The sequence below is a fragment of the Salmo salar genome, chromosome 11 (assembly GCF_965601325.2).
Source record: "Salmo salar chromosome 11, fSalSal1, whole genome shotgun sequence".
NCBI lineage: Eukaryota > Metazoa > Chordata > Actinopteri > Salmoniformes > Salmonidae > Salmo > Salmo salar.
The window spans coordinates 21683465-21706068 of NC_138301.1; the positions used below are offsets into that span (position 1 = coordinate 21683465).

General features: G+C 45.1%; 1 protein-coding gene across 7 annotated transcripts in view; it reads right to left on the reverse strand.

The window, feature by feature from the left end:
* Window positions 1-22604, reverse strand: part of LOC106562197 (transcription factor 12) — a 95011-nt gene that overhangs the window by 16532 nt on the left and 55875 nt on the right. For 5 of the 7 annotated variants that reach the window (XM_045689164.2, XM_045689166.2, XM_045689163.2 and 2 more), the window contains exons 6-12: window positions 21833-21897; window positions 16971-17106; window positions 16383-16435; window positions 2724-2826; window positions 1856-1995; window positions 1092-1236; window positions 903-973 (exon numbers count right to left, since the gene is read on the reverse strand). In XM_045689164.2, the coding sequence (XP_045545120.1) occupies window positions 903-973; window positions 1092-1236; window positions 1856-1995; window positions 2724-2826; window positions 16383-16435; window positions 16971-17106; window positions 21833-21897 (713 nt within the window). Of the gene's footprint in view, window positions 1-902; window positions 974-1091; window positions 1237-1855; window positions 1996-2723; window positions 2827-7118; window positions 7373-16382; window positions 16436-16970; window positions 17107-21832; window positions 21898-22604 lie in introns of those variants that run through there. The other 2 variants (XM_045689170.2, XM_045689169.2) reach the window with 1 other exon arrangement.

Genomic DNA, 22604 nt, shown 5'->3' on the forward strand with positions numbered 1-22604 from the left:
TGGAGGCTGTTATAGCAGCAAAGGGGGACCAACTCCATATTAATGCCCATGATTTTGGAATGAGATGTTCGACGAGCAGGTGTCCACATACTTTTGGTCATGTAGTGTATATTAGGCCGGGTTACAGATGAGTTCTGGGAGTTATTAAAATTAGAAATAATCAGTAAGAGGAGGGACAGAAGAGCTCTCTGTGAGGTTCTGTTGCTGTTGAAACCAAGAGGACTCTAACTGGACGGAGGACATATTCATCCTCAGTAGCACAAAGGTTTATGAGTTACTGTGTGTCAAACGTGCAGGGAGACATGATCGAAAATGGAACAAATACCAAGGCTGGATTATTCAAACTGGTGATTTTTTTTTTTTTTTTTTACAATTTCCTTTCTTGTATACTCAGAGATTAAGTCTACAATTATCCAGGCTTAGGCCCAGAAACAACTGCAAACACATCCCTCTGGGCTTATTTAATCAGCATTCACTATAGCACTTAATACCCATCGTGACCACCGAGGTCACTTCTTTTACAGACTGAAGAGGGCCATTAATATAATGCACCATCTCAATTTAACACAGGAATAAAAAATATATTTGATATTTAAGTGAGTGGAGAAGGTAATGTAGTCAAGAACACAGGATTCACACCCAGAGAGGGGACCAACCTAGAGGGGATATCCACCGAGGATTCCTAACCATCCATGTAAGCCTAACGCCTCAATCAAACTGGCATTCAGAGGGAGAGAGTGCAATTTTAAGTGCTGCATGGATTGTGCCTCCATTTACAAGTAAACCAATAGGGCTTTACTCCCAACAAACAACCTCTGTGGATTTGTAACATGGTTTCTATCTAAATCTCTTTTGAGGCTTTCCCATTTCCCCGGAGGAGAACAGGGGTGTGCTGTACTCACCGAAGCCAAGGCTTTGCCCAGTGCATCTCCAGTCTGCTGGCTTCCAGAGGCGTTCCCCCGATTTGCAGCAACTACAGAAACAAGGAGAGGACATTTATAACACAGAGCATAGATTAAAGAAAACATCATTATGGGAATTTATCTCGCCTATTGATATTTAAGAGTAGATCAACCAAATATTTGCCGTACCCATGACCCCGTCGGTGGTGTTGACAGGCGGGGTGTGTGTTGGGTTAACGAATGGTGAAGTGCTGGCGTTGCTGCGGTGGAAGCTGGACATTGGAGGAAGACTGGCATGGATGTCTGTCGGCGACACAGAGTGTGGAGGGTAATTCTGAAAGAGAAAGAGGACAAAACACGTGTTCATCAGGACAAAGCAATATTGTGTGTGCATACACTTGTTCAGTAGTAAGAATAGCATTGTGCATGGTGAAAAAATATCACTTGATAAAAGAGAGGTTATATGAATGTGTAGCCCAGACAGACAGAGGGTTTTGGTTGGGCAGCAGCTGCAGGCTCCTTGTGAGTCCCAGTGAGACACAGTGGGCAGACAGAGCAGATGAAACACTGATAGAGGGGGTCAGCCGTGTCTTACACAGATACTGCCCAGACAGCAACATCAGATAGAGAGATAGCCAGGCCACAGCTCACACCAACCACTCTCACTACGGGCTCAGCAGAGAGGAGGGGATGTGCTCTGATGGGGCAGAACAGGACATGGAGGCTGAATACACATCAGTCACAGTGTTTCCCCTAGCTAGACTTTTTCTGTAGGCAGGGTGGGCAATATTGCACACCACAAATATTCAATTGAAACCAATGCAAGCCAAATGTTTTATGAGCATGGGGCAATAGAGCTTAACAGAGAGGAGGTAGACTGTGTAAGAATAGGTAGGGGAGACATTGAGACATCCCTTACAGTATGTGCGTACATCACTAGCTGGGTTGCTTACCAGGCGGTCATGTGAGTGCATGTTGACGTAATTTCCTGACTGCGGCATGTGAGATGAAGATCCTCCCAGCATTCCTCCATAACTAGGCTGGTTGATCCCATTGGAGGAATTCCACGGATCAGAAGAGTTGTGGGTCCCATCTAATGACAACAAACAAGAGTTGAGTTGAAATTGATCTGTTTTGAGTTTCATCCCTATTCTTTACAGTATAATGACTCATGTAACAAAAGGATCATCTAATTGAAGAGATATCCTGGATTTGATTCCAGAAGGGAGCAAAGACGTTTTAATGGCTTTAGTTTAATAACCAAAGTCAAGTTTACATAAAATTCAATATGCCTGAACCGCCGTGAAGCAAACCACAACAGCAAACCACAACACACAGCTTGATTATGAGAGCCCAGAGAGACCTTTCCACAGAGGGCAGTCCCCCTCCTCTCTGCTGAGTCGCTGGATCACACAAGGGGGTTGTTCACTCTCCCAGTCTGGTCTTAGGACTGAAACACAAGCCTTGTCCTGGACACAGCTGAGATAACACTAAGCCTCCCTTGGCTAACAGAAACCGATCCCTTCAAAGACCAGCAACTCTGAGACCAGGCTCAGTGAAATACTGTCTACCAGAAGAAAGAAATGGCTAAATCGAGCTGAACATTTGAAACTGTTCAGCAACATCAGAGAGAGTGACTACGGAGAGAGTAACTGAGTGTGATGTTAGGATGTTTGTCCAGAAATATTTTCTCATGGGGACACTGTCCATCAAGAGGCAGGAGAAGAAATGGATAAACACAGAGCATCAGATTTCACAAACAGATAATACTGGCTTTTTTAGACTCCATGACAGAGACTGTCTTTAGTCAGAATCACTTACCAAAGAAAGTGGTTGCAAACATACTGCTGGGGGGTTTGGGAGATGAGTAGGAGGGAGAATCTCTGTTGAAGTCTTCTGTGGAGTTGGTAGACGGGGCATACACCTGCCAAAAGAAAACAGACATTATTAACATGAATAACAGCAGGTGCATAGGGCAGTCTAGCATTTTGTCCAAGTCATTATCCTCTAAGACGTAACTTGTGACTGTTCTCTGTATGTGGCAGGAGCATTATGATGATGATTTGGTTGAGTTATTTAGATGATGTTGAAGAGGAACAATTCTAATGCCCCACCACCCTGCCTGGTGGGTTGATCACAATCTAAAGCCAGTGCATTAAGGACGGCTTCATTAACCATCATTAGACGCAAACGAGTATCTTCGCCTAAATTTGTCCCTATTCCTTACACGACTGTCATTTGTAAAGTAGCTTTGCATGTTGAAGCCAGATTCATGTCTACTTTAATGAATGTAGTGAACGAACTGAGCTGTGTCAGTTTAAGAAGCCAGTGGTGTGGCAGCTGGGCTCATTTGGAGGCTCGTGGAGGGAGGACTGGATTATCAGGGGGTGTTTGCATTTCAGATAGTCTCAGCTCTTAATGGAACTATAATGACACCAGCACACACACTTTCATATAAACACTGCAAATTACAGCTCGCCAAAGAAACAGAAATCAAATCAGAAAATCAAATATGGGGCCTGTGCTTTTCTTCATTTTGCTACCTGGCTGTGAGCTGGCGAGGGATCGAGGGAGGGGATGAGCGGTGAGGCACAGAGGGCTGTTGTGCAGCTGTGGCTGTGCCAGGCTGGGTGGGAGGATCAAAGGGTCGTGAGGCCAAACATTAGTGATGTGGTCTCTGACTTCATCCACTCCAGATGGAGGGAGAGAGAGTAAGGGAGAGAGAGCTAGTGAACTCACCACGCCACAAAGAGGGCCGGTCCCTCAACCTTAACACCATCGCCATGCAGCACAAATCACTACCAGACCTGCCACCCAGCCCCCCACCCCACCCATTCTCTAGTCACCAGCAACATAAATTCCTTTTTTAATGACCTAATGGCATACTCATCTGTTTGCGTGAACAGAGCCCTTCAAGAACTTCAAAGGTTGCTTCCTAATGCAACAAGATGTGTCAGTGGGCTTGGAGAGAATGTTTTGTTGTCCTACTGAAGTATAATCATCTTATTTATGAGACACAACCCCAACAAACTTCATTCATCATCACTTTATTACGTACGTCAAGAGAAAGACACGCACATACACAGTCACACACGTGAACGACATATCAGTCAGTCAGCTTAGCCAATACTCAGGGCCACGGGGTCTTGCTGAGCAAGCAGTGTGTGTGAGCATGTGATTAGCTGTGTGTGTAACTCCAGCACCCTGTGTACATGTCGTTTAGCAGGGAGGGGAGGGGATCTCTTGGCTCCTCTGGCTCCCACATGTGACCCAGGGTGTGGGGACTCCCGTGGTGATTCCAGGTTAGCCTCACACAGGAGCCCTGGCTTTGTCCCAGTCTGAGCCTCAATGGGCAGCATATGGCGGTGGATGATGCTAATTGTCCTCTTTACACTGGGCTAGCCAGTCAAGGCATTAATAAAACACCCAAACACCGGGGGCCTCATTCCCCTAGCCTCTGGAGGAGAGGGCCCGCCTGGGTTTCCTTTTACTACCACATGAATTAAAGAGACATCACTCAGAGCCCGGGCCAGCAGGACAAGCACAGTTGTTGGGAGCTTGGGTGTTTAGTTTCTGTATATTTTCCACATCACGTTTAATTTAAGAATATCTGTAGCCACCATAATCCATAAGCAATCATTAATTCAGGGTTTGTTGTTCATGCACTGAGCTTACTCATGTTTGACTTAATATCAACAAGCATAAGATTTCACTTTCAGATTGGAGAAAATGGGGACAGTAGGTTCTTGGCAGAGCTTTGTTCTGCAACTCTCTCGTCTCTCTGTGGCTGATCTGAGAGGGCTGATGAGTCCTTTCACACCTTTCCACACATCACCAGCCTGCAGCACCCGCCTTTGATCTCAACACCACACCAATCAAAACAGCACATGGAAAAAAAACATTAAAACTGTTAACATATGGATAAACCAAATGACGACGGCAAAAATAACCTCTTAAAAATAAATGATCACCGCAGTAAAAACTCACAAAAGACAACAGCTGAAAGCAATGGGCTGCTGGTGTCAACACAGTATCCTGTCTCTGCACGTCACTATGTGGAATCAAACCATGCCCGAGGGCCTTTCTTTTCAAGTCTAAATCTAACACACTTATAGAGGCTAAAAGGCACGCACGCAGCTCCAACACAATGGTCCCCTGCTACACAGCCCCAGAACCACCTTCCTGATGGGGCATGTTGAGCGCTGCAGCCTGGTACCAGTCAACCCTTTAACAGAGACATCTCAAGCCTCAAGCTGTTGATGCTTAAAAACTCCAAGATTTAGGTCTCAAGAAACACCATTTTCAAAGACCAACTGCACTCCGATAAATGAGGTGATATCAGGTGTTATATATGTGGGAAGCTGTCAACATGAATTTTAAACTCTGAGGCAAAACTCATACTCCTGATGTTATCTTGTGCTGTAAACAGTTATTCCATATTTCCTGAGATGGGAAGAAAAACAGTCATTTACTGGATCCCTCCTTGGTCCAGTCCTCAGTGCACTTGAGGGATATTAGACAGGAAAGGCCACACCTTAGATAAACACACTCCCCCCACCAAATCCTCCCAAATATCTGAATTCTCTAAAGCCTGGCTTACTCATTTTCTATGGAACTGGAGGAAACAACGGAAATAAAACACTTCACACGCCATAAAACACAGAAATCAAAGACTTTAAGTTTCTTACCATAAAAACAATAATCACTCTCAAAACTCCAACAAGTAAATGTGAGTTTTGTTGACGCTCACAGTAAACACTATTTATCTCTCCCCCGAAGAAGAGAAGATAAAGAGCTTGGTATTGGTTGGTTATTGATGGACTGAATTGGATCATAAAGTTGACCCATGCTGCCCACACGTTCCCAATTTTCTCCCTCTGCCGGCCTGAAAGACATTCCTGGTAATACTTCATATAAAAAGATCAAAGCGATCTGTGGTGCTGTAGGAACAAAGGTCATTGTCCTAATGGGGTATGAGGAGGGCTAAAACACATGCCCGAACATGTTGACCTCATAAAAGTGAATCTCACAATGGTATAGAAATGTCAGAGAATGAGGTCCAATGAGGCCTTGACTCTGAAAGGTGGAGTTATCTTTCTGGATGGAGCTGAGTGGGAGTTTCAGTGTTTTTGCTCTCTGGATAGAAGCTGGGAAACAGGAAGAGACTTTTCTCTACTCATCTCTTATTCAGCAGCCGTGCCAGTGAGACTTTTACACCTGTGACACAATTACTGCAAGCATCTGAGGAAACTCAATTTAGCTCAGAGGCAGGTAAACCGAAACACAAACGCACGCAACCACACACGCACACTACACACTCTCCCACATACACACACATAAAATAAAGTTTTTGCAGGAACACAGAAATCAAAGGTTTTTTTACTGAGCAATCCAGGAATCACATTAGGTTCCCTGTAGAGTCCAGAATGCCGATGTGATTAAAAACAGATGGAATAACAGCAACGCTGGTGCTCAGAGCTCAATCTACAAACAGGAAAGTCTAACCTCAACAGGCAGCCTCTTTTCCTTAATCATTCCCAGACTCCCACGTGTTATTATTTCAACCCAGTCTCAGTGCTGAACCAATCAGCCAGTAAAAATACATTCACAGCTAAAAGAAACAATATTTTCTGTCTACGAACAGAGGTGAGAGAAAAAAACATGATGTTTTACTTTTTTCAACCACACACATCCACATATCGAGTTTTGTTCCTACTTATATACAATTGATGTGCCTTGCTTATATTCTGCTTTATCTCTAAAAGAGAAGTCTGTGCTGAAATTAAGTTTAAGTTTTGACATACATGGTTAGCTAAAAAAAGGAAGTGAACCATCTAACAGATTCAGGCTATAACATGTCTAGAACATATTGAGAAAGAAATGAAGTCCTCTATTTGAACTGCAAAGAAAAACAAATGGTACTGTCACACAGCTGTAACTGAGGCAACGGAAAAATCAGTCCACAGAGGAGAGAGGGAAAATGAGAGAGAGAGAGACAGAGAGAGAAAGAGAGAGAGGGGCAGGGAGAAAGGGAGAGAGAGAGAGTAAAGCAGAGAGGAGTGATATACTCTAGAGTCGAGAAACATCCTGTGCAGCCGGACAACCCAATATTCTGCAACTCCATACCCGAGGGCCAATTACAAACGTGGACGGACACACACACACACACACACACACACACACACTCCCTCTCTTTCTCCCGCAGACAGAACTCACCGATTTCCCGTTGTAGTAATACATTAAGGAGTTGCTGCCCATTCCAGGGACAGGGTAGGCGCAATACATGATAGCGTCGGCTATTATACTGATGACTGGAGCAAGTGTACTGTTTCAGAGCACGGCAGCAGCAGCACACAAGCCTTCTCCCTAGACATACATCGAACCCGTTAAAAAGGGACTAATTCTTTCAGTCCTGGGCTGGCCCTTCACACATGGATCTACTCAGAGGAAACTTATGCAAAACAGGGCTGAACCATTCGCTGCAGCGTTAGGGGGTGGTTGAGAGAAGGGGAGGCGCTGAAATGGTTCTTCCCCTTAAGCCTCATAAGTGCTGAGGCAAAGAGGAAAGCAGATTGGGGGAGGGGAGGCGAACGGGAGGGAGGGGGGGATAAAGCGAGGAGGTGGGACAGAAAACAAATGCTTGAGTTGATTTAGAAAGAGGAGAAAAAAATTATAATTCCCAAAAACAAACATTTAGATTTTCTGCAGGGGAGATTGAACTAAAACTATTTAGCTTTGGGCCCGATATCATTCATTTATGTTATTCAAAAGCAAACAAATTACTGAGTAAATAACTGCAATAAACATGCTCTCCCACACAGGTTTTAATCCTGAGCGAGCTAATCTGTTGTTTTCAAAAGCCCGGGCTTTTGAATTAGTCCGCTAGCGGTACGGTAACATGAAGGGATAGGGTTTCTTCACAACCATCGGGACAGGAGCTCAACCTGTTCCCACACTCAACGTTATGCCAATTAACAACCAATATGGGAAAATGGACTCACAACAAGGAAAAGAACAAAGGAAGGAAAAATAAGACCTCAAATTAAATTTGGATTCTATTTCTTAGGTAGAATACCCAGAGTCATAAAAACAGACAGGGAGAAGGAGAAAGAAACGTTTATAATGTTGTAGAACATCTTAGTGAGAATGTTAATGTATACAATTACACTTTCCCTATTGTCAGAAAGAACCCCCTCGTCACGACGGTGACTGTAAACAGAGAGTTGTTAAACACACGCCACAGCTGCAGAGGGGCCGGGCCTTGACGTCAGACAGGCAACAGAGCTGTGATGCTCCATTTCCTAAACCCCCAGGGGCCTCAAGCTCAGACGTGCACCACAGGCCAGGGGGAAGCAGAGGGGTACAACCAAAACAGCCACAGCCACTTCATTTCACTGTCTGCCTGTCACTCTCAGACCGCTCTGCTGTTCCATGTCAGCCTCCATTGAAGGAGGAGAAAGAGGAGAGGTGGAGAAAGGGAAGAGGAGGAAGAGCGAGGCGAGAGGAGAGGACTGACCTGTGTGCCATACAGAGCCTTTAAAGCCCACTCCATCCAGCCTCCCTGGAGCCTTTCATGTCCGCCAGTAGAAGCTTCCTGGACTAAACACAGTCCTGTGCACTCATTGAGAGCATTATTGTTATAGAAAGATGAAAGACTCCTTTCCCAAAGAAAACGAGGCTTTATTATGTTTTTCCTTCAGTACTATTATTATGTATTCCTCTTTCTTCTCTGAGATTCTTTTAAACTCTTCCAAGGCACCGGGGTCTACATGCTGGTACCACTTTATTTCTGGGCCCGTTTCAAGTTGATGCTTTAAGGAAAATGTGTGTTTGAAGGGTCCAAAAATGGGTCCAGACACAGAAGGCCATGCTGAGAAAAAAACACATGAAAGCTCAAAGAGAATGAGTAAAGAGAGATGGACTCAACATTGATAAAAGCAGACGTATTACTACTACTCACAAACACAGCATACAACATGGAGCTGCAAACACAGGGACACTTTGGGATCATTTACATTTGTCTAACAGGCAAACAGATATTAGCTGTATTACTGAGAAGACGCCCACGTTGTCATACTTCATTTCCTGAGCTACTGAACCATGTCAGATCTCATCCTAAACACCAATCGTCTTAAGACAGAGCCAGGACCACCACCCTCTATCACTTCATAAACATTGAACCTGGGCCCGGCCCCGGCCCCTGACCCATCAGCCACCAAGAAACAGGACCAGTCTGCATCTGTGTCAAAGTGGGCCAAGAGTTACCTCACTGGCAGCCACCCAGCCATGCACCTGTCCACACAACTCCCCCCTCTAATCACATTTGAGCCACTGGCCATGCTTTTTTCCCTGGGATTTGTTTGGGTGTTAAAAAAGATCCTCCGCAAATCCACCCACTGAGGTCACCTCCATCTCACGCATGGATTTAGCCATGATGCCATAAGACTGGATGGGGGGGATTGTTTCCTGTAAGAAGCACTGGTTTTTATTTGGGGGGGGGGGGGGGGGGGGTGCTGAGGGGGGTTCTTAATCTCCCCAAAACCCCACAAGACGTTCATAACACAAAGCTTTGCCTTGACTTAATTACACATATATTACACGTTAACTCCAATGATTTACAACTGCATAAATCAGCACAGAACAGGCATTTTCTCATCTGTAGGCTGCTCCAGAGCAGGCATACAGTGCAGTGCTACTGGCTCTGCTTCAGTTTGAGATGTTAGAGTATCTCTAACTGCTGAATCTCTAACGAAAGACACGTTCCCTCCTCTTCCAACTCCCCCCTGACCTTATTTCCCTAACGCTTTGCATGTGTGTATGAAGCAGAAAGGTGCTTTAGAGTTATTTACAAAGCACTCATTCTGTGTGACTGAGTCAACATACACTTCCTCTAGTGCTGCTTCTGCCAGACATATGTACATGTAGCTATGGTAATCCTGGCTGAACCCCTCCTGGCCTGGCTGACTGATTGACCTGACATAGGAGATACACACACACACACACACACACACACACACACACACACACACACACACACACACACACACACACACACACACACACACACACACACACACACACACACACACACACGTACACAGAGAGACAGACCGACATACAGAGACACACACAGACACACAGAGAGACAGACAGACACACAGGGACAGGCAGACAGACACCCTACCCTCCCCAGAGTTAACATGGATCTCCAGCCCACAGACACGCCTCATATGATATTTTTCAGTACACCCCTACACTTCTGTGAGTTCATTCAACACAGGCTGGAACACAGACCCTCTCTCTCTCCCATCCAAATATGATCTGAACCACATTCCCTACCAACCACAAAATAACACTCCACCCAACTCCCTTTCATCAACTCTGCCCTTTGTCATCCAAATCCTCCCGGACATCCAAACCTCCGTCCCCCATACAACTGTTCATAAAGTTATTTAGTGATAGGACACTGCTCTAGGTCCATAGCAACATCACATCAAATTCCTTCCTTGTCTCGTTGTTTGTTCTCAGTCACGTTGTTTGTTCTCAGTCATCAAAAACGACTCTGGAACCAATGAATTGTATTAATATAAAGGGTGTCACGACAACGACAATGTGTACTACACAAACACAGAGATCCAATACGCATGAATAAAGCTGCTGGGATGGAAGGAGGCTATCTCTGAGCCGCGACATTAAGACTGAGCCTCTCTATCCAGTTCAGCCTTGTACAGTAGGTCAGTGTTCTTGTCAGTGTCCTCTAGTCTTTCACTGGGCCAATGCACAACCAGTCACCCAAGAAGGACCAATCCAATCAAAGCGGCCTGACATGGCTCTGACTTCCACACTCTGAGGAAACCCTCCACTGCGTTAAGGGGGGTAACTGGCCTACAACTGGATCTGCAGATACAGCCTATGACATCAGTTTCACCTGTTGACACTCCCTTAGACCAGAGGGTATGCTACAAAGCAGGATCAATGAGTTAGCCAGCTAACTTTGATAAACAACTAGGAATAACTATTGATTTTCTGGTTCATTAAGAAGGCTAAACTTAGATATGTGCTTTTGGTTGTTGAGTCAATTAGACCATACTCATTTCAAGCTTATCTTTCAAAGAAATGTAAAATAAAAAGACAAGTTACCTGGCTAACTCATTGATCCTGCTTTGTAGTATACCCCACTGGCCACTCTGGTGTGGTTTAGAGTTAAACTACCTCCAACTAACACACTCTATTAACCTAATCACTAGTGATTGTTGACAGAGCACCGTGCCAAGCCTGCCAGGCAGCAGTCTAAAACCAAGGCCTGCATTAATGTGGTGCACTCACGCAGCCAGGCCCTACATAAATAATTTACTACAGGCCGAAATGTGAGTAATGACTTTAATGTGTGCATTCATTTCTGCTTCATGTTCTTTTAACTCTGTTTCTCTCCTTTAGATGAAAGCAGCCGGGACCTCTGGAGTTGTTGGCCTTCTCCTTTATCTCCGCCTCTCATGTCATTGGTAAATCTGAGCGACCCAAAGACGGATAAACACACCAAGGCAAGGCCCCAGGGAGGGAGGGGGTGAGGATCTCTGTTCAGGATCATCCCAGTCAAACGAGGGGCATCTATCTAATCAGCCATCTGATGAGCTCATCCCCATAGGGTCTTCAGACTGGGGTCAGAGCAGAGCAGCAGAGCCTGGCACACTGCCCCCTGGTGGTCTGATTCTGACCTGTTGACCTGATAGGACAGGGGCAGGGTGTTGAGATAATGGGCATCATGCCAACCCAGAGATGGATGGTAGACAGAAAGACAGTCCTGTTCTGTTTAGTACTATAAATATTCTAGAATTGATTTTAGAAAATGAAATGAATCATGTCAACCCAGTCTTGTCAGCTATGTCACAATGACCATACTCTTTAAATCCTTCTTGAATTAAAAAGAGAGACATTTAAATAAATTCTTAATAAAAAAAAAAATGATACAAAAATGTCGAGGTACAGTACATGACAAATGTTGTCTGGTAAGTCATCTGATGCTGTGAAACAGCCAGACAACAAGGAAATCCAGATCACTTGAGACGATACAACCGTGTCTACATGAAAGGGCCACATTAAACAATGATTGTTTGGCTGTATTTGCAGAAGGCTTTGCTGACGCGTTTCATCCAAAGGCACGTCTACTCACAAGAGCTGCCCTCTACCAGGTCCTGACCTGCCCTGGTTCAAAGAGAACCCAAAATGAGCTCTGCTTCCTGCACCATCCTGCTCCGCCTGCAGATGGCTGTCTAGTCAAAATACACGTAGCTGCATCGATGAAAGGGAGCTGTAGTCTCTCTGAGTTCAGCTAAACACACACACATACACACACAAAGGAGATAACCTCTGTGTGTCATTCACCCGACCACTGCGAGGCAAAATCCTGGGTCTTAGTCTCAGAGCCCGGAGCAGAGCAGACCTCCTCTCTTCTAGTCCCTGTTCCCCTGCTAAGTGAAAGTCTCTCAGAAACAAGGGTGTCTGAGTGATCTGTCAGAAGCAAATTACAATCTTTTTTGTCATTCACAGCCAGGGTTCTCGCTAGCAAAAGTCCCTGAAGGGAGTTGATTCTGCCTCCCACCTCCTCCCTCTCCCGCCACTTTCTTTCATTCCCTCCTCCAGACTAGCATCACCACAGCCAAGGAGGAAGTGTCACATCAAGCCGCTGTGCCAGTGACAAGGGCGCGTAAAAAAAGCCTGGCTATTTACACACACACCAGCAATGGCCTCCCAGCTACACATGAATATCCTACAAGATACAGCTTTTCCCCACGAGCCACAGAGCTGCTGCCACCGCGGCGCGTCTCTCTCCTCTGTCCCCCTGTCAGATGGACCCTTAACGCAGGTGCCCGTACAGCTGCCCGTCAGCAACCCTGCTCCGCAGCATGCTGTCCATCCAATGATAACCCGTTATGTCTTCACTCAGAGTGATGCTCAGTTTACAAAGTGATACATCTAGCTATGACCACAGACAGCCCACTGTATCATGAAGTAAGCCTTCCAAGACTTAAGACTGATACAGTCAACCTCTGATCATCTGCAATGGCTAAGGACCTTGTGTTAGTGTGCATTGTACTGGATTCATGATCTACATTTACTATAAATATCAGAAGCAATAAATAATGTGTTTGAATTGGGACTAGTGGATTCCAGTGCACATATACACTACATCAGGTTTCCCCAATATACAAAATTCTTTGAAATGATTACGTTATAGTCAAATGTTATATCTGCTTGGGCCAGAAGAGGACTGGCCACCCCTCAGAGCCTGGTTCCTCTCTAGGTCTCTTCCTAGGTTCTGGCCTTTCTAGGGAGTTTTTCCTAGCCACTGTGCTTCTACACCTGCATTGCTTGCTGTTTGGGGTTTTAGGCTGGGTTTCTGTACAGCACTTTGTAACATCGCCTGATGTAAAAAGGGCTTTATAAATACATTTGATTGATTGATTATTATATTATTTGTAATTAAGTTCCGGCCCCTTGACCAAAGGCTGAATCTAGTTGATGATCCCTGTTCAACATCATGTTCGTGCCACATTGCTCACTTTATTTGTATTTTACTATGTACACAGTTAATCTATTAATCTACTGTTCAGAGGGAAATGGTGATTATCAGGCTGACAAAGTTGGTGACACACCTACATATGTAGGATCTTCCTTTGGGCCAGAATAATACAATAATAATCCTGCAGCAACAGGAAATGTGAATTATTATGTGGATAAAAATGTATGGAACTGTTTTGTAGGGGTTGATACATTTGTTGTTAGGGCAATTCAAGTCTGACATTTAAAAGTGGAAATTACAAACTTTAGACTTTTTAAACATGACTTTAAACACTACAAGTTTGCATTTCCTGCTGTGCAGGAAAATTCACAGTAACAAAAGAGTAATCAAATTAAGATCCTACATCTGTACAGTAGCTCCTGTCCCCTAAAAGGAGCATGTACGTAAGATGAACTGCAAAAGTAGGTTAAGGAAAAAGTGTGTATATGAGATGAGATTGGAGTATAAACATGTGAATGTTTGCAATCAGCAGCTGGCTGGCTCTCCCTGATGGCCTCCACATCCTGGTATATACTGCAGGGGAACAACCTAAATGCACAGAGGATGTGCTCCCATAAATATTATGATTGCAATATAAATCCTACATATACACACATCATATATACACACATCAGCTGCTCATTAAAAACACACCGCTCTTCAAATCTAAACCCCCTCAACCATTTTTAGGTGAGGATGAAAAAAAATTCAAATAGTTTGAAATAAATAAATAAATAAATAAATAAATAAATAAAAGAGAATTCCCAGTAGGGGAAATAATGATATGAAGCATTGTGTTCATTTTGTTTATCAAGCAGCTCTTCAGGCCTCTGGTGAAGCCTGGGTGCTTACACAAGCAAAAGCCTTTCAGCAGCATCTGCATCCAGCTGCATTTCTGCATTACAGGTACACTGCAGGCTCCTCACCCAGCATGGCACAGCACAGCTGCCCCCGGCAACCCTGTTCTGCTCCAGGTGCGCCTGTGCCCTCGACACTCCTAAACTCCACCACCGCTGTCTGCCGCCCACACCAGCCTAGGTCCCTGCAGATAACCCCTGTACATGCACACACACACACACACACACACACACACACACACACACACACACACACACACACACACACACACACACACACACACACACACACACACACACACACACACACACACACCTCCTATCAGCCAGTATATAACCTCTAAACACCTATAACCAGTTGCAAGACAAGCTATGGCAGCTCATATCCCCTCCACCTCCTCGCCTTCACCTCCCACCAGGCCCATACAACACCTCCTAAAAGCCTCCAGACCAGCCCTCCTTCACCGCCTACTCAACCTCCATCCCCACACACCACCCATACCACAGGCTCTCTCTCTTTACCTTTCCCTGCAACCAGAGGAAATAAGACAAAAACAGCCCCTTTTTCCATGTTAAAGTCTTGGCTCTGTCTTGGGATCAGAGACCAACTCGTCCAAGATCCAGGCCTCGTCTTCTCCACACAGAGTGACAGAAGAAGAAGAAGCTGCATTAGCTCCTCTGCTTATTCCACTCAGGATTGTACTGCTTTGATTCTACTGTTGAGTCACATAGTGCACCTGCGCCCATGTGTTAAGTAGAGACAAATAAAAGCCCTGCGATCATTTACACAACAAAGAGATGTACCCCGCAAGGCAACCAATCTTTCTCTGCCTCCCTCCCTGTCTTCTGGCACCACCCTTCACCTACTTCAGGAGGGGAGAGGCAGCGTGTGTTTCCCACTCTGCTGCTTTCCTCCCTCTGTTCCTGACAAACTAGTATTCAAACACAAATTCAGAGACAAAACACATCTCTCTCTTTTATGTCCTGTGTCTTGTTCCATATTTGATTTCAGAGGAACAGCGGTGAAGCTCGCGATTATCACAGCTCCCAAAAGCAAATCCAGTCTCTGAGCCACCCTCATCAAAATCCCCCTTCTTGTTCTCTTGGGATGAAGCTTTCAGCACAAAATTAAAGAGGGATCTCTGCTAAAACCAGTTGCTTTTTTTATTAAAAGCATCGGCCGGTACCAGTGGATGGGAAGTTGAGGCAAGGCTTAATCGCCCGCTTTAAGAATCCACCAGGATTTTCACAATGAACATCTGACTTAGTGATTTATGCATATTAATGAGGCCCGGCCCAGGCGGAGGCAAGCTGAGCTCCACACTTCCTCTGCATTCTAATGTCTTCTGCTCCACCGGGATTATTACCCATGGAAATGTCTCTGATTCTGCACTATTAATCTCTGTCTGTCCTCCTGTTTGGCTACATAATGACTAATTAAACATCAAAAGAGCAGCGCCTGGGATCCGCTCTGACAGCTCTGCTCCCCGCGCCCCGCATTGCCCCGCGTCCCAGGAGAGGAGCTGAGGAGACCACGCTGTGACAGGACAGACCCCAAAATCAATCACCCCAATGTACACACGCATACACACACTCTCTAGTACACACACACACACACACACACACACACACACACACACACACACACAGCAAGGCAGGGCTATGAGCTCCCTTACACATCAACCAGGTACCGGCGGTGCCACTGCAGAGGACGTCTTTGAAGAGTCAAGGAAAACAAGTTAAACAGCTCTCTTTGTGTGTGTGTGTGTGTGTGTGTGTGTGTGTGTGTGTGTCTGTGTGTGTGTGTGTGTGTTTGTATGTGTGTGCACGTGTGTGTGTGTGTGTGTTTGTGTGTGTGTGCACGTGTGTGTGTGTGTGTGTTTGTGTGTGTGTGCACGTGTGTGTGTGTGTGTGTGTTTGTATGTGTGTGCACGTGTGTGTGTGTGTGTGTGTGTGTGTGTGTGTGTGTGTGTGTGTTTGTTTGTGTGTGTTTGGTTAAGCTCACTGAGAGATCTATTTATATATGAGAGGCATGGCAGGCAGATGAAATGATCTTCCACTCACAGATGAAGGCAGACCAGGAGGGACCTTGCGAACTTTCTTTGTTTGTAGAGGATCTGTGGAAAGATAAAACAGGATTGAGGCAATAGAAAGGGCCTTTGTGGGATGTAAACAACACAACAGCTCATTCACACACTGGCATAAAAAAGGGAACGCCGAGGATACCTTCCCGGGCCTAACATTCTTTTCTTGCACACAATCAGGTCAAATCAAAAACAATTTGTCATGTAAAACCAAAACAATTTGTGCGTGTTGTGCAATCTATTGAAATCACCAGTATAATCATTATTAGCGTTAAAATAGGAGTTTAAATGGCTAAGCAAAAATCATTAATCCATTGAAAACACAGGGACTCCTGCAGGCTTGTTCACGGAGTTAGTGAAAACAGATCAATGGTCTCTTACAAATGTCACATCCAGTAAAACAAGTGCTCTGGCTTTGTCTTTGCTACATCGTTTGGTCAGCCTGAGGTTTAGAATTGTGTCAGCACATACTGCTCTAAACATGATACTAGACTATAATGCCATTGTCAGGGACTTGATAACTTGCCCTGCTCTGTATCTTTATAGGTATGGGTTAATTGGCACTGACCAATGGGAGTAGGTTCCGGTAGGGGGCGTCTTCTGGGGTTGGCCCCGGTGAAGGGAGGGTAGAAGGGAGGGGCCGTTTTCCCCGATGTGGTCACAGGCCCAGGACTCACCAGACCAATGTCCGGCCGCAGATTGGCCTGGAGGAGACAACAGAGAAACAACAGATAAGTGGAGAACAGCAGATGTGAAACTAGTGTGTGTGTGTGTGTGTGTGTGTGTGTGTGTGTGTGTGTGTGTGTGTGTGTGTGTGTGTGAGAGAGAGAGAGAGATGAGGGACGGGGTACTCATACAGTCAGGGGGTGATCTCATGCACTGTCAAATATTATCAGTGAGACACTTGGCCATGAATCAGCCATTCCCCTAATGATCTATTAAATAGCATGAATCAATCTATTGAACAGCTTTATGGAGATGTGCTCCAGTGGGAATAAGGGGCCACTGTGTTTTATACTACCATAATTCACTAACAACCTGCCCTCAGACAAAATACATTTCTCTTTAACGGTGAAGACAGTAAATACCTATTTTCACAGCAGCAGATGAGCGCAGACACCTCAATTAATGCTTGTCCACTTAGTAGTAAAACAGTTCTTATTCAAAATGTCATAGATATGTGTTAATGAACGCTTCCTGTGGAGCTGACAAAAGGTATAATGTTCGTTTGAAAACATTCTGATTTTTCTATAATGATGGTAAATGGTGCTTTGTTATGGAGCATCAGCATAAGAAATCTAATCACAAGATACAAATTTCAGCTACAGTTTTTTTCCACACACAGTCATTTGTGTACTCCTGTGTGCTCCACTGTTAGCAGCTCCACTGAACTCCAAGGAGAAATCCATCCAATCAGTCTGACCTAGTGATTTCCCTCTCCTCCAGCCTGCAGTGGAACGGTATTGATCAGCAGCGATCACGGCCTGAGGGCATCTTCAGACACAACCAGGGACATGCCCTGACTTGCAGGAGCAGCTCTTTGAATGGAGGGGACGCAGGGAGGTGCAGGGGGGGTGAGAGGAGGCGCAGGGGTGGGGGGGCGAGTGGAGGGCAGCTCAAGGCTCATTAAACCATCTGTCTGATCCCAGGATCTGTGGGCTCCCCCGAAAACCACGCCGGCTTAACTGGACAAAACGTCCGTCCCAGAGACCTGGGAGTCACCAGGCCACCAGCCTGCTGGACCTGTGTCTGATCTCAGGCACACGTATCCAATTAGTGGAGGAGAGCCGAGATGACACAGAGCTGTCCCAAAACCTGCCTCTGATCTGACAGGCCCAGATTAGTGGGCTGGAGTCCTGAGTCCCCAGCACCCTCCTCTCCTGTTTATTGTGTCATGTGACTGAGCTGAGGCATCCTCTGGAAGGTTCCAGCAGCCTCCAGGCTCCGCCAGTATCCACTCCACTCCAGTGAGCACTGTGCGCCCAGCAAACAGGCCAATTAACGGCCTGAACCAATTCGTCTGATTTGCTGCGGACCGTAAGTGGAGAAGGAGGGAGGGTCGAGGTGAGTGAGGATACCTCAGAGGAGAGAGCTGCTCTGGAGACTGGAGCCCTCGTGTGCTTCCAGGAAACACTACAGTAGACTGAGAGGGCTGGGGATTGACACGGTAACCAATGACGTTAAACTAACATAGGTCAGATGGATGGATGGCTTTGACCTTGGTCAATGGCCCCAAAAATGTTCATCATCATTATTATTATCTGGATTCCCTGGGTATTTCACCTACGATAAATACAAAATATTTCCCCAAAATCCTAAAATCAAAACCTCTCATAATAACATCAAAATGAGGTGGTATTCTAAAAATACCATAGATTCTGATTTTAACAGACTGGAATGAAGGCCATCAAGTCCTGTGAAAATCAAGTCTGTCACTGCTTTACAACAGTAGAAATGAGGGGAGAAGCAGGCTCTGCAAACTGACAACCTGTCACAGAGGCCACTGCATTGACATTGACATGGCACAACAGACCAGACCAGACAAGACTCACTTCTGCTGCCTTTGTTCAATGATATTGAATCCTCCCAGAAATATTAGCTGGTGTTTCTTTTATAGAAACTACTGCATGGAACAAAAACCATACGAGAGCGACAAGAGGTCAGAAGAAATACCAATTCCCATGTAATCTACACATAGTAAAGCTATGGAAACCCCAGCGAGGCCAGGGTGTATTGGTTGTTGATTACATACATGTTATGCTTTCATGAAACTAAACCCATAATCTTTGATTTTCTGGAGAGAAAAAAAGAGAGACAATTGAGATGAAGAAGACAACAGACAAAGAATTGTGTGAAATTGAGTTTAACAGCCAAGGCTTGTTCTGTAGTCAGTGTGTGACTGTCTAAGGAGAAGGAGAAAATGTCCTCCCCTAGTACTCCAATAACACACTTGCATCAAACGTTGCAGTCAATCATGTTGCTAAAGCCCAATACCCGACAAGGCTTTATTATGTCAAGAATTTCCTGAATCACAGGGCTTTCTGCCCAAGTCTCTTCACATCTCAATGATCATCTTCCACAGTGAAATGTCACGCAGATTTGAGGAGATAATGGGAGTCGTCTGTCAACTGCATCCTGTCACTTTAATCAGGGTAATCTGTCTCGCAGGAGGCACACAGGAGCTACCTGCTGAACACAGCACTGCTGCCGCCACGGCAACACAGCAACCCCCCCCCCCTTCCTCCCACTCTCTCTCCCCCGTTCTCCCCCCACACCCCAGCCCTGTTCATTACCTCATCCCACTGGGGACATAGGCCCAACTCAACATGGGCACACACAGTATGCCCGCACTCCCAGTGAGAGAGGGATGATATGCTGAAGGCCTTCAATTAAATCAGATTTCCTGCTATTATGATCAAGGCAGAATAACACCTTACCATACCACAAAAACAATGACTGGATACATTGGGCTCTTTTTCTTTTACTGGTGTGCAGATAACAACTATCCAAAAAGATGAAGCCAGAAGGTTAAAAACACGGGTTGATTATGGTGAGACCGACATGTTCTGTGTAAAAAAGGAACAGTGGAATAAGGGGCCACAGCTGGCTACAACACTCTGAATATCTAACCCAATAAGACATGGGGACTTCTTCATCACGTTCAAATGATGCAATAATCCGTTGCTGAGCGAGGCAATTTGCTTAGACTTGACGACAAGCCCACAACTGATGGTCTGTTTGGCAGATATCTGGCGCTATTACGGTAGTTTCCAAAAACCAACCTCTTGATAGATTGTTTGTGTGTTTCAAATTTCCATTCTTGGTCCTCCGAGAAGAAAATACAATGTTACCTTTTATTAGGTTAGTGTGGATGGATTATTAAATCTCCAGCATATGGGGGTTGTGAACATTCAGGCTGCTCATTAAAAGATAAACAATGCCTGATAATCTTTGCACCAGAGAGACTTTGCTCATGCGTGATTCGGCTGGGCAAGATTCAGCGGTCGAGCCCTGTCGATAATCACTAGAAGGGTTACACAATATTAATAACGTCTTTTCCAGCCAGCATTCTTCCTACATTCTCTAAAGAATGAAATTACTTTTTTGGTCTTCCTGTTTTTTTTCTGGGACCAGACAAACTGAATCTCTGCCAGCCTCAGATCTCAGCAGCTGCAGGCCTACATCAATTCCCCAGTTCCCACACAAAATGTCTGAACTGGCATTCCATCTCCAAAAGCTCTTTTATGAATGAGTAAACGAGCTTTCAACTCACATCAGCTACATTTTCACTGTGTCTGACTGGAAGCGCAGACCTCTGTATGACCACATAGTTGTTAGTAGTAATGTCTACAGTGTGTACAGTGAGGGGATAGAGAGGTGAAGGGTACTACTCTGGCACATGATTAGCTTGGGGTTAAACGAGTGGGTTAACAAGTGAGTCAATGAGGTCAGAGGCTCCCTTGATCTTTGGGTTAAGCCCAAAGAGGTGGGCTCTATCTTTTAAAGACATCTTTCAGACGTAGCCCTAAACCTAATCTTAAAGTCCAGACTCACAAACTCCTAATCCCAATATCAATGACCATAATGTGGAATATAAATGCTCAGTAGTGGGAACAGTGGAGGGTGGAGCAGACCCTGACGGAAGCCATTTTCTGTGGAACTTCTCTTACTGGTCTCACAGCCAGGGCAGAGGGAAAAGAAATACAGAGATAGTCGAGATAGAGTGGGAAGAGACCAAAAAACAGTGAGTGAGAGTGAAAGAGGAGAACAGAGAGAAGAATGAACGACGGAGAGAAAGAGGAAGAGAGAGAATATGAGAACTCTCCCCATTGACGTCAGACCGAGAGAGAGAGAGAGAGAGAGAGAGAGAGAGAGAGCTGTGGCTTGTGCACACAATCAGGCCTTTGTGTTGAACATCTGTGTGGCTCTGAGAGGGGATCTGGGCTGAGCTTGGCTGTGCTCACTGACCCTGGCTTAATGGAGGTGTTGAAAGTGGTGTTTCTCTGTGGTTTTGGGCTGCCCCTGCTAGACCCTGCTAGACTACACAGGGCACGGAGAAACTCCTCAGCCCAGGCAGCGAAAACCTGAGGACGCTCCACTGTAATCACTCACTCATTATCTCTAAGCCTCCACACCTCAGAATATTCTCACGAGCTTTCTTGTTCGCTTTATAAACCATCTCCAGTGCAAACATCCTTTTCACTCTAATTATACTACCAACAAAGGCATTTTATCTGATGAGCTGGACACGCCAATTAGTTTTAACAATGTATTGAGAATGCCCAAACAAAGAGAATTATACAAGCAGAGTTTACCACACTATATTTACATTATAGTCATTTAGCAGATGCGCAATTCCAGAGCGACTTACAGTAGTGAGTACATACATTTTCTTACTTTTTAGCAGTAAATAGCGGATATCAAACTTACCTGGCAGCCAGACACGCCAGGCTCTCTCCCATAGGCTGGAAATTGAGCCCTCTCTGCTGATTTACCTGTGGAGACACAGAGAAAACTATTTTTAGACAAAAACCATTGACACCACATGATGGTCTAGAAATCATGTTTCTTATTCATTGTGTCTTGAAATAACAAGGTAATATCCTAATTCACTATCACACTTATACAGGTCAAATATTAGGCCACACATTAGGACATAAACCACATATCATAATGCAGATCTGTACAAAATGTTATGTAGAATACATATTACTGAAGCTATAAGAGATCCTCCTAGACAGAGTTGCTCCATCAGAGTTACACGTTTGGTGTGCAGCACTCCTCCTGAGAGAGACGCTTCCAGGCAGCCGTCAGGAAAACAAATAAAACACACGACGCACAACGCACATGAATCATGTTCCTCACAATATACTAAACTCAGCACTTTTACCCCGGTGGAAAAAACAAGAGGTTCCTACAAGGAAATGATAAATAACTTTAACAACATCGTACATTATTTTTGTCAGACTTTCAAACATTGCAAGCACCAGACGCAGCACTCGAACAACATTGGGTTTACTCTGGGGGAAAGGTAGATATTCTAGTGAGTTTAAAACTTGCATAGCCAGGAGATTCTGTTACGCTCTGACTGAACATAACATCATACTGGCATGCCCAGGTGAACAGAGGCACATGTTGGAGGATTCACATCTCTGAGTATGGCTGCGGGGCACAGTCGTGCTGCATCTGCACACAGTCTCCA